Here is a 13330-nt window from a genome sequence, read left to right on the forward strand (position 1 = left end):
TTCCCGTCCTCTGCCAACAGATTTAACTCCTGTTCATCCTTAGATCCACTCTATCCAACACAGTCGTCACTAGCCCCGTGTGGCTATTTAAATTAATTAAAATGAAATACAATTTAAAATTTGGTTTCTCAGTCGCACTAGCCACATTTCTAGTGCTCAGTAGCCACACGTGGCTGGTGGCTATTGTGTTAGAGGTCACAGAGGTAGAACATTTCTGTCACTGCAGAAATTTGCATCGGCTAGTGCTACACTGGATCTTAGTTTAAAAGTCAGTTCTTCAAGGAAGAAGCCTTTTCTTGCCCAATATCCCCTCCACATGGAACCCTGTTTTACTTCTCAGTGTTCTCACATTATCTTGTACTTTATAGAACTTCACATGGTTTATGAATTATTCATTTTTTGATTAATATCAAATAATAAAATAGTTATAAAATCAAATAGAATAACAAAATAAATGAAATAGAATAAACAATAAAAGTGTTCATTTTTTTTGGATTAATATGTACCTTCCCTACTAGATTTTGTGTTCCAGGGAGGCATGAACTATAGTTTGCTCACCCAGGTCCTAAAAGCTTATGGATTTAGGAAGTGTAAAAAGACTGAATGATTAAAGAAATTGGGATCTCCCTACAACCCATCAGTGGAGAAAGTTTGAGGAAGGATGTAGGGCTCAAAGTGACTCTTGAAGAACACTTAGGCGAGGACATTCAGAACTGGAGAACAGCATGGGCACAGGGCTGAGATGGGAAGGGTAAGGAGCCAGTCCTGGCTGCAGCGGATGGTTTCCAGTAGGAGGAAGAAGATGGAATTGATGGTCGGGCACACCTGGAGCGTCACTTCTGAGGCCAATAGGGAGCTTTTCTAGAATCACCCTGAGTTTCAGAGTGACCACCAACAGATTCACGATGGCGTGGAGGGAACAGAAACTAAATTCAGGGATGCCGGTTGGGAGGTTGTATCGTTCTTCCCCTGAAGTTCTGGAGGCTGAGATTCCTCTGAACTCGAAGCTCTGGGAGGCCTAAGGCCATGCCTGTCTTGTTGAGCTGTGGCCTTGATGCTGGCACATATCGGTGCTTAATAATGGTGCTTAATAATATCTGTTTTAATAATGAAAGGCTGGATTGGAATGTCGGCAGAGGAATAAATAGGAGGGACAAGATTGAGAGACTTTGGAAAAAAAATCTAACAGCTCTTGGTGACAGTGGAGAGGAATGTGGTAGAGGCAGTTTCAGAGTTTCGGTTCTTGAAATAATGTTGGTGTCACTGACATATATGTTTCGCCTACATTTCCCCATCTTATCTTCAAGGGACGACACCGCACCTAAGCTAGGATGCTGTGTAGGTAATGGTTCGGGATTGGCTTTATTCATTTTCCCAGTCACTGGTGGAGATTTGGTAAAATTGAGTGCCTCCAGGGTCCTTCCAGGTAACATACACTCTACATAAACTGTGTTAGCCTCATTGCTCTTCCTACCTCACGGCCATTGCACTGGCTATTCTCCTCCCTGGGACATTTTCCCCAGATTTCCACAAGGTCAGCTCCTCAGGTGCTTTAAGTGTTTCCTCAGATTTCGCCTTCGCATCAGCTACCTCCTCCTCCAGTATTCCAACTTATCACTTTCTATTATGGTGTACATACACTTCATTTATTTGGCTTATGAGCTGTTGTCTATGCCTACTAAATTGTAATCTCCAGAAGAGCAAGGAATTTTTAAAAAAATGTTTTGCTCTCCCTTGTTTCCCAAATACCCAGAAGAGTGTACTGCCTGATCCTAGAAGGGGCTTGATTTTATTTGCTGACTGATTGAATGAGTGAATAATTGAATTGTGTAGGCAACAGGGAGTCAAGGGCCTGAGGGAACCAGCGATTGCATAACCCCATGCAGCCCCCAAAGCTGACAGAGGCATTCAGATCAAGATTTAAAAGAATACAGGACCAGCCACACAGAACTCTCTTGCAAGCTGGATTCTGTCTGCGAGGCCCCAGGCTTTGACCCTAGCTCCAAATAGAGCTAAAGATAATACCAGGTATGCCTCTGACCTTTCAGTTCTTAGTTTGGAGGTTTTTCTAAGAAAACGCTGTCTCCCCACCCAATATGGCAGAGCCTGCTGATTTAAAACACATGCAGGATTGAACCGGTTCCCACAGTCAGAACAAAGCGATGCACAATCCCTTCCCCAAATATTTGTTTGCTGCCCCATAGCTACGAGTTGACAGTTGCTAGACATGGACCAGGTTACCAAATGAAGTTGCAGAAATCTCCTTCTCTGGAAATTCTTTAGAAGAGCAATGTGCTTTCTTTCTAGCCCAGGAAATTCCCTTGATGCCAAGTAGTTGGGGTGAGTTTACTAGCCTGCTTTCTTCTTCCATTAATGAGAGTATAAAAAAGAATCCTCAGGTCAGCAGATCAAGTCCCAGGGGCCTTCTGGGTAGTGTGACCCTGACAGCCATTGTTCTGGGCTGGTGTCGATGGGGGTGGGCTTGTGGCGTGGGGTGGTCCTACTCATGGATAAGCACGCTCGTAAGACATTTCCATAGAAGGCTGGGGAAATAATAGTGGCTACCAAACAACTCAGGTTCAAATGTGTGTCAGTTATTCTTCCAGTTTCTTGTGATAGGTTTCTATTTTAGAGAGACACTGAACCCTTGACTAGAATATGGAACTTTGTAGGTCTTCAGGGAGAATCCATAAAATAGACTGAAAAGAGTATTTTCTTTGCTCCTACTAGAAGGTTACTCCCTCCATAATTCTTAGGAATATTTGAATCTATCCAGTCTTTTTGATCAGTAGTCTTTTGCCTATCATTTTTATATGTGCTTACACGACACAGAGAGCATGCTATGTTTTGTACGTAAAAAAGATTGCATGACTCTAGGTGGAACACACAATGTGATATATAGATGATGTATTATACCAATTGTACACCTGAAATCTATGTAACTTTGCTCACAGTTGTCACCCCAATAAACTTTAATAATAAAAAAGAAGATTCCATAAACACAGTTAATAAGGCATTGAGTGGGTCTTCCCTCCCTTACATTTCCTATAAAGGTTTACTGATTCCAAAGCACTTTCAAGCCAATTGACTTTGATCCTCACCTGGGAGATATATTTGGCTCTCAGGAAACTGAGGCTCAGAAAGGTGAGGAGATTAGTGCAGGGATTACCTGACTCACAACAGGTGGCGTTAGAACCAGGAGGTGGCTCTTTTGACACCATATCCCATGTTCATTGCTACTCCAAAGCTACCTTGTGGTATCGAGTTAACTGAGTCTTCTACATTTTCTCAGCCAGTCCCTCCTTGGGTTAACTGCAGGCCTGTGTAAGACGGGCTTGCCCAGGTCAGGCCTGCACTCTGTGCTACAGAGGCCCATAGGGCTGCCTGGCAGGTTGAAGTTAGGGATGATTTATTGATTCATTGATTGATGCCTCACAAGTTCAAAGCAGATTTGGAGGCAGCTAATTCACTCTAATAATGGCTACTATTTTCTGTGTAACGAATGCCAGATATTGGGCCAATCACACCTTATTTTGCCAAATTCTCATAACGTAATTAGGAGATGTAGGTATAAGTAATAGGTTTGGGCAACCAAGGAAACAAGTTTTCTGGCTTCTCAAAGTCCTATGACTAGTAAGTGGCAGAGCCAGGTTCCAAACTCAGGCAGTCTGCACCCAACACCATTGATCTTAGTCACTGTCCAGAGATTTCCAAACCAAGATGCAAGGACGTTCAGGTAGAGGAAGTCGAGCCTATAAATGCCATAAAGATATGATCCAGCAAGGCAAGCGGGTGATTAGAATGGCTGGAATTGTGTAACCTGCCCTCAGTCACACATAGCCAAAGTGGCAGAGCAAGGTCTTCGTGACTTGTTGTCATGAGGCTATGCTGCCTGATCAGGAACTGGGTTTGGTCCTCACGTTCTTATAAGTCTAGCTTGATCAGTGTAGGAAAGGCATACAGGGCATTCGCCTGGTGCTGGGGGGCACACGTATTGCCAGCAGTCACAGAGGAGTCACTAGCAAATGGCTCTTAGAGCGCATGCCCTCTCCACAGGACGAGTCTCTTGGGCAACAAGAAATTCTCTGATGACAGAGGCAGGCGTGACAGTGTGATGGACTAGGAAACACACAGGCCCTGAGTTTGAATTCCGGCTCTGCCCTCTGCTGGCTGTGTGACAGGGGCAAGTCTGAGTTACTTAATCTCTAGGGCCTGCTTGCTCTCCCCTGCCTTCCCCAGTTCTCCACTTACTTTTTATGAAGTGGAAATGTTAAATGTTTCTTCAGAGGGCTTTGTAAAGATTAAATAGGATGATATGGGTAAAGCACCTGAGACATAGGAGGTGCGTATACCTACAATAGATGGTAGCATCTTGTTATTTATTGTATTGTTATTTGAAAAATGTAATGCTTTTCTTTGTTGAAAATGTGTAATAATTGTGGCTAGCTCTTATACGCGTATGAGGAACATGTCACGTAGCAAAAAACAGAATCCTAGATTACAAGTCTGGCATTTCAGAATAGGAAAAAGAATTGTGCATTTTATTTATTTATTTAACTTTATTTAACTTTTTAAAAATTGGTTTCAGGTGTACACAACAACATAATGACCAGACATCTACACCCCTCACAAAGTGATACCCACCCCCAGTCTACTATCCCTCTGACATCATATGTAACTGTTACAGTACCATTGATTATATTCCCTATGCTGTACTTTACATGACCATATATTTGTAATGAATTATAGTTGGCATTCAGTATTATTTTATACTAGTTTCAGGTGTACAGCGCAATGGTTAGGCATTTATACAATATAACCTGTGAAGTGATCCTCTGATAAGTCCAGTACCCATCTGACTGCCTATAATCTGTACAGCGTTACTGACTATACTGTATTCCACATCCATCCCCGTGACTATTTTGTGACTACCAATTTGTACTTTCCAATCCCTTCACCTTCTCTTCCATCTCCACCCCCCTTCCATCTAGCAACCATCAGTTTTTCCTCTATATCTCTGAGTCTATTTCTGTTTTGTTTGCTTGTTTATTCTGGTCTTTAGATTCCATGTATAAGTGAGATCATATGGTATTTGTCTTTCTCAGTTTGACTTATTTCACTTAGCATAATGTTCTCTAGGTCCATCCATGTTGTTGCAAATGGTTTCATTCTCTTTAATGGCAAAGTAATACTCCATTGTGTAAATACACCACAGTTTCTTTATCCAGTTGTTTATTGATGGGCATTTGGTTGTTTTCATATCTTGGCTGTTGTGAATAGCAGTGCAGTAAACATAGGGGTGCATATATTTTTTTCAAATTAGTATTTTGGATTTCTTTGGATAAATATCCGGGAGTAGAATTGCTGGGTCATAGGTAGTTCTAATTTTAATTTTTTGAGGAACCCACATATTCTTTTCCATAGTGGCTGCACCAATCTGCAATCCCACCAACAGTGCACGAGGATTCCCTTTTCTCCACATCCTCACCAGCACTTGTTGTTTGTTGATTTACTGGTGATAGCCATCTTGACTGGGGTGAGGTGGTATCTCAGTGTGATTTTTATTTGCATTTCTCTAATGATTAGTGATGTTGAGCATCTTTTCACATGTCTATTGGCCATCTGTATGTCCTCTTTGGAGAAATACCTATTCAGGTCCTCTGCCCATTTTTTTTTTTTTTAAGTGGATTGTTTGTTTTTTGGGATTCAGTTGTATGAGTTTTTAATAAATTTTGGATATTAACACCTTATCAGACATATCATTGGCAAATACCTTCTCCCATTCAGTAGGATGCCTTTTTGTTTTTTTGATGGTTAGAATTGTGCATTTTAAATAGAGATGGGTTCTTTTAGGATGACTTTTGTGGGATTTAAAAGGTTATGTTTATGTTTTTAAGTTAATGGGGAACATTAATGATTATGGTCACTCATGCTTTTTCAAAAAAAGAAACCATAGAAACAGAAGTAAAAATAGAATTAATAAGTCTATTATTCTGCAACTTTAAAAGTTACATAATGAAGAGAAAAATCTACTCCAACTGGTGTTTCTGCTCTTAGAAGCAACTACTATTAACAGTTTGTTGTATATTCCTTTTTGTTTTTGTATTTTACCTTATTACTATATCATGGATATCTTTTCATTTTTTATAGCTTAACTTTTTGAAAATATTTAACAGCATGAGGCATAATTTACATGCCATGAAATCCATTCATTTAAAATGTATAATTTAGTGGTTTTAATAAACTTACACAGTTGTGCAATCACCATAATCCATTTAGAACATTTTTGTTACCCCAAAAAGTTCCCTTGTGCCTGTTTGCCATCCATCCCCATCTCCAGCTGTAAATAACTTTATCTGCTTTTTGTTTTTATAATTTCTCTTTTTTAATAATTTAATAATTTTATATAAATGGAATCATACAACATACATTCTTTTGTGTCTGACTTCTTTCACTTAGCATAATGTTTTTAAGGTTCATTCACATTGTTGCACATATCAGTAGTTTGTGCCTTTTTCTTGCTGAGTAATATTCCATTTTATGGATATACCACACTTTGTTTAATGATTTGGTTAAACCATGGTAGATATTTGATTTTCCAGTTTGGGGGTATTAATGAATAATAATGCTATGAATATTCACATACAAGTCTTTGTGAATACATAATATCTTTTTATTTATGAATATTCGCATACGTATCTTTTTATTTTTCTGGGGTAGAGACGTAGGCATGAAATTGCTGAGTTGTGTGGCAAGTTATGTTTAAAAAACTGCCAAACTTTTTTCCCACCAGCAGTATATGAGGGTTCCACTTTCTGCACATTTTTCTAACATTTGGTATTGTCAATTTTTTTTAATTATAGCTAGTCTAGTAGATATGCAGTAGTATCTCATTGTGATTTTAATTTGCATTTTTTAATCACTAATGACATTAGCAAATTTTCTTGTATTTATTGGCCATTTGTATGCCTTCTTTGGTGAAGTATAAATTCAAATGTTTTACTCATTTTCTAATTGAGTCATTTGTCATCTTATTATTAAGTTCTATATACAAGTCTACTACCAGATGTATGATTTGCAAATATTTTCTCCCAGTCTATAGCTTATCTTTTCATTTTATTATGGTTTCTTTTGAAGAACAAAATTTTTAAATTTGATGAAGTCAAATTTATCAATTTTTTAATGAGTCTTGTGTGAAAAGAGATCTTTGCTTAATCTATGGTAAAAAAAAAAAGACTTTCTCTCCTGTTTTTTTCTACAAGTTTTATAGTTTTAATTCTTACATTTAGGGATATAGTACATTTTGAGTTAATTTTTGTATATGGTATGAAGTAAAGTGTTTTTTTTTTTTTTTTGCATATGGGCATTCAGTTCTACCACCACTGTTAGAACCCTCATTGAATTGCCTTGGCGTTTTTATCAAAAACCAGTTGACCATAAATGTTTGGGTTTATTTCTTATGTCACTATTCTGTTCCATTGATCTATAAATTTAGCCTATGCCAATGCCATATTGACTTAGTAATGGTAGTTTTCTAGTAAAATTTGAAATCAGGTAGCATAAGTATTCCAACTTTGTTTTTTGTTTTCATCTATGTTCTTTACATTTTTACGTAAATGTTTGGGAGCAACTTGCCGATTATTTCCAAATAAAAAATCTGCTAGGATTTTAATAGGGGTTGTGTAGAATCTGTAGACTAATTTGAGATTACCATTTTAACAATGTAGAATTTTCCATTTTATGAGTATCGCATATTTCTCCAATTTGTAGGGTTTTTTGTGTTTCATTTTTTTGTAGCAGTGTTTTGTAGTTTTTAGGGTATGGGTCCTGAACTTCTTTTGAGACATTCATTTCTGAGTATTTGATTTTCTTTGATGCTATTATAAATGGAATTTTTTTTTTTTTGCCTGGCTGCAGTGAACTTTGTTGATGGTGCATGATAAGATAGGGCTCCCACAGCCCCTCCCCTTCTTCAGAGGGTCTAGGATGGAAACTGGAGGTCAGGAGATTCCCAGTGTGTTGGAGGAACAATTGGGGAAAAGGACTCCACAGTAGCTGGGGACTTCTCTTCCTCTCGCTGGGGCTGGTGGTCCAGGGGCTCTTACTCCTTGGAGGCCATGTAGGCCATGAGGTCCACCACCCTGTTGCTGTAGCCAAATTCATTGTCATACCAGGAAATGAGCTTGACAGCATTGTTGTTTAGGGCAATGCCAGCCCTAGCACCAAAGATGGAAGAGTCAGTGTCACTGTTCAAGTCACAGGAAACAACCTGGTACTCAGTATAACCCAGGATGCCCTTGTGGGGCTTTACCACTTTCTTGATGTCATCGTATTTGGCAGCCTTCTCCAGGTGACAGGTCAGGTCCACAACTGACATGTGTGGGTAGGGACATGAAAGGCTGTGCCAGTGAGCTTCCCATTCAGCTCAGGGATGATCTTGCCCACAGCCTTGGCAGTGCCAGCAGATGCAGGGATGTTGTTCTGGGCAGCCCTTCGACCATCACGCCACAGCTTCCCCAGAGGGGCCATCCACGGTCCTCTGGGTGGCTATGATGGCATGGACGGTGGTCATGAATCCCTCCATGGTGCCAGAGTTGTCACGGATGACCTTGGCTGGGGGGCTGGCGGGAGGGGGCAAGCATTTGGTGCAGAATGCATTGCTGACAATCGTGAGTGACTTGTCATACTTCTCTTGCTTCACACCCATCACAAACATGGGGGCATCCTCAGAGGGGCAGAGATGATGACCTCTTGACTCCACCCTTCAAGTGAGCCCCTGCCTTCTCCAAGGTAGTGGAGACACCAGTGGACTCCACAACATACTCAGCACCAGAATTGTTGGAAAATGTTCCCTACTTCACCACATCCTGAACAAGTTTGTGTAGGAATAGTATTTTTTTTCCTTAAATATTTAATGTAATTTCTCAGTGAAGCCATCTGGTCTGAGAGGGTTTTTTTTGTTTTTTGTTGGGAATGTTTTAAGTATAGTTTTCATTTTTCACGAATAAATGCTTCTCATTTTTTCATGTGTCTTTGGCTAATTTCTATAGCCTCCATGTGGTTGTTTTTGATGATTTTTTGATTTTATACTTTTTTTTTAAATTTTGCAACGAGGATTTGCTGACGTTTTCATACCACCATACCCAGAAATTGCTTCTCTACCTCTTTATTTTTAATAGTTGTAGAAGATTCAATTTCACAGGTATACTTTAATTTATTTAATAAAACCAATTTTTTTCTAATTTTTAAATGTATTCTTAAGCAGGACTGCAGTTAACCTTTGTCTACATATAACTTTATTTACTTATGCTAATAATTTGCTAAGATAGATTCCTAGAAATGGAATTGCTGGGGCAAAAGTAATGCATGCCTTACATTTTAACAAATACTATAAAATTATTCTTCAAAATTTCTACTAAATTATTACACTGTTAAAAAGACTGTTCGAGAAGTTCCATGTCTCCATATCTTGCCACTACGATATACTGTTAATCTTTTACATTTTTTTTTTCCAGTATGAATAGCAAAGACTGGTATATATTTATTTGTATTTATTGAATCGTAGTGGAGTTAAGGATCTTTTTATATGCTCTTTGACTATTTCTTATTTTATGAAGTGACATGACATGTCCTATGCTTAATTTCCAATTAGATTGGTTGTCTTTCTCTTATTAATTTGTAGGATCTTCTGACATTTTAGTGATATTAAACTTTTATCTGTTTATGTTATAAATATTTTTTCTATTCTGTCATTCATCTCAATCTTTTAAAAGCTTTGCATTGTAATTTATGTTTTTGTTTGTTTTTTAAAACAGAAAGTTGTACAAGGGATCGATTTAAACCGAATTCGAGGGCTTGGGTTTGATGCCACGTGTTCTCTGGTTGTTTTGGATAAACAGTTTCATCCTTTACCAGTGAACCATGAAGGTAGGACCATTCCCTTCTTTCCTTGATGGTGGGAGATTGGGTGGGGCAAACATGGCTGATTAATCAAAGGGCCTAGGAGGAACATGAGGTCAGCTATCTCTTACCACTGGAAGTGAGATTTAGAGGTGGATCCTACAGGTCAGAAATCATGTCCCTGAGGTTAAAAACTTGGAGAGCAGTTGGTAGGAATGGGGTGGCATCTGGGGCTTGCATTAGGTAGAGACATGGCTTCCTAAAGCGCAAGAGCCGCAGTAGAGAGCGTGATGAAGGAAGGACATGGGACCTTGAAACAGACAAGTGGTCTGGGTGTTTTCTAGGAAGAGAGTGCCAGTGCTGCGGTTGCTTTGCATGTGAAGCTCCTGTGCCACATTCATTTGAGTGGGTGAACCAAGCCCATTGAAGGAAATAGAACAAGGCAGATAGGACCATGTATCACACAGACACTGGGAACAGATGGCCTCTGTTTTCAATAGTCAGACCAAAGGACATTCCCATTGAATGAGGTTGTTCTAATAGACACGTGTGACTACTGTAGTGAGCTGCTTCCAATGGGCCACTTGGGTTCACCATCAGACATTTTTTACAGCGAGTCAGGATGTGTTCCTGTTGGGGAATTTTAACTGGTAACGCTAGCACTTAAGTTGCAAACCCAAAAGTTTGCACTGGTTAGGTACGTAAGCTGTGATGATAAACTTCAGCTGATATTTAACTTTTGGGTGAAAAGAAATCATTTGGGAATGGTGGAGACTCTGGTGCACCGGACGTTGCATCTGAAGGAGTGTGGCCCTAGGGGTTGTCAGTCAGTTGTGGCCGAGATAGGCATTGCAGACAAGTTTGGGGCTAGATTATGTTTAGGAACCCTTAGGAGTGGACGCTGCTGGAAGCAGAGTCTTTCCTAAGGGCGGCTGTGGATCCCAGGGCACACTGCAGCATCCTGGAATGGGAGGCAGGCACATTCCAGATCTCTGTTTTGCTCCTGCTGAGCTGTGTGACACCTTCAGTGAGTCGCTGAACCTCTCTGCATGGTGTAGTTTTCTCCTCTGAAAGAATTGGAATAATGAAACAGTAGCTAGCTTTGCTATGAGAATTAAGTGAGAGCCTGACATCTGACTGCTCAGAAACAGTTTTTCCATCTAATGATGAAGTTCTCAAGTTAAGAGGATGTATCCTACTCACTTCTATGGACCTAAGGCGTAGAATAGGATTTTTATATATTACATGTGCTGAAAAAAATGCACATGGATGCGTGGTTAGAGCATAGGAGTAATGATAACCTTTTGCACACACACACACACACACACACACACACACACACTTTCCCCCTTTCTTGCTATATTTCTTAGCACCTACTGGGTGCCAAGCCCTGCTATTAAATGTTGGGGCTTCAAAGATGAATATGAATGGTCCTTGTTCTTAGTGATTATTTGCTGGCTCAGTTGGCATTGTTCTAAAAGAGACCAAAGGATGGGGCTGAAGCAGCAGAGCTCAGCGCAGCAGCAGTAGGCTCTCTCCAGCTATGGGACGTGTGCAGCCATGGAGCTGGCCATGTTGGGAGACTGTCAGCACCTCCTTAATTGGCGTTCTTTAAGTAGCGGTCAGGTGACCGTCTGTTAGGGATGCTGTCGGAGGAATTCTCATTTGGGCGACATTTCAGATGTTAAAAGCCCTAAGTTCCAAGGACTCTATGCCTTCTAATATACTAAAACTACATTTAAAAAAAAAACAAAAAAAAACTCTGGCTGTACATTAGAATCAACTGGGGATCTTTTAAAATGACCAATTCATTTGTTTTCATTTGGCTTAGCGTTAGGATAGGGCATCGGCATTTAAAACAGTTTCCTTGGTAATTCTACTATGTGAAGAATTACTAGGCACAGATGAATGGACAGTGAAAATATCAGGAAGAAGAATACTGAAGTGGCAGTGGTTCCTTGTTAAACCTGCTTAGATCCGTGCCCTCTCTGGATTCCATTCTTTTTATCATTGTAGGTAGAATTGCCTGCTGTTAACAGGCCTTCTGTTAAAAGGGTGGCGAGGTTGCAACCCTAATTATGAGTGTTGAAATAATTTTAGTCCACCTGAAAGGTTAAGATGTACCTGTTCATCAAATGCATCCAGCTGCACGTGCCCCTCACCAGTTTCTTGCCTTTCAACGGGTTCTATTAAGGTTAGATTTTTCTCTGACATGGATTATGCTGTGCTAGAAAATGAAATTAGAATTTTAAAAGGTGGTTTCAAGGTTCTTTAAATGACTGCTGCTACCTACGTGGCAGTGGCCAACTCTTGATTGGTTAACTAAAATAATCATGAGGAGCAGGAAGTGGAGTCAGGAAATTAACTGTCACCATTAAAACCAAACCTATAAAATGTGCAAAACTGTTACCATCTTTAGATGTTAACCAAAAAATGAAAGAAAAACAAAACCAAACAAAACAACAAAAACACCCCAAACCAAAGTAAATTACCGTATGTCCGGAAAATAAGCCCTAGCATGACTTTTCAGGATGACATCCCCTGAACATAAGCCCTAATGTGTCTTTTGGAGCAAAAATTAATATAAGACCCTGTCTTATTTTCAAGAAAACACGGTAAGTACTGTAGTTTAAGCACATTGCTCATTGCTATGTGATAAAATAGTCTCATTGTTAGGCCTTTCTTGTTTTTGATCTTTCTTTCTTTGAAGATCAGAACAGCCCCGGGTGGGAGCAGTGCCACTGCTGCATGCGTCCTACCTCTGCATCCCACCAAACTCAGAGCATAACTCGGGGTGGGCCATCCCAGCCATAGGAGCTCTTGGGAGGGGGAGGAACCAAGCATGATCATGTGGGGCTGGAGAAGGGGTTGCTGCCTGGGCTGCTCTGCAACAGAAACCTCCTCTTTAGATGGTTTTTGCTAATTCATAGCAATTTTTCCCCCTCAAGTATGCCTCGAACACCTCCTATGAAGTAAGTGTTCAAAATATTAATTAAATGCATACATGGATAAGTAATCTGCCCTTAAGTAAACTGCCTGTATAGTCCAAATTGTGCTCTACTCACTTGCATCCCATTCTCTTACACTATGACATTTCCTCGGGTCTGTACTCCATTTGTTTCACATGCTGTCTCAGCCGTGTAGCACCTCCTTCCTCACTCTTTCACCTGGCTAACCAATGGCCAGTCATTTTTAGAACTAAACTAAAGTGTTTCTGCCTCTTGGAATCTCTCTGTGCAGCTTCAGGCTCAGTTAACCAATACCTTCTCCATCCTCCTCGTCTTGGTATTTCTATTCTGGCAGTCAACACACTATAGAATTGTTTTTCCATCCAACCACATGCTTCATACGGGCAGGGACATTCTTCTTGCTGTCCCAGCACTGTGCCTGGCATATAGTAGATGCTCAATAAAAGATTAAATGCACTTTC

At 40.0% G+C, this 13330-nt stretch overlaps 1 protein-coding gene and 1 pseudogene across 16 annotated transcripts in view; one reads left to right on the plus strand and one right to left on the minus strand.

Moving 5' to 3' along the window:
* Nucleotides 1–13330, plus strand: part of FGGY (FGGY carbohydrate kinase domain containing) — a 378919-nt gene that overhangs the window by 25951 nt on the left and 339638 nt on the right. For 15 of the 16 annotated variants that reach the window (XM_074334784.1, XM_074334788.1, XM_074334791.1 and 12 more), the window contains one exon: nt 9816–9927. The exons of the other annotated variant lie outside the window; for it this stretch is intronic. In XM_074334784.1, the coding sequence (XP_074190885.1) occupies nt 9816–9927 (112 nt within the window). The remainder of the gene's footprint in view (nt 1–9815; nt 9928–13330) is intronic. 16 annotated transcript variants of the gene reach the window in all.
* LOC141572484 (glyceraldehyde-3-phosphate dehydrogenase-like) lies at nt 8069–9141 on the minus strand (annotated as a pseudogene).

The sequence above is a fragment of the Rhinolophus sinicus genome, linkage group LG06 (assembly GCF_036562045.2).
Source record: "Rhinolophus sinicus isolate RSC01 linkage group LG06, ASM3656204v1, whole genome shotgun sequence".
Taxonomy (NCBI): Eukaryota; Metazoa; Chordata; class Mammalia; order Chiroptera; family Rhinolophidae; genus Rhinolophus; species Rhinolophus sinicus.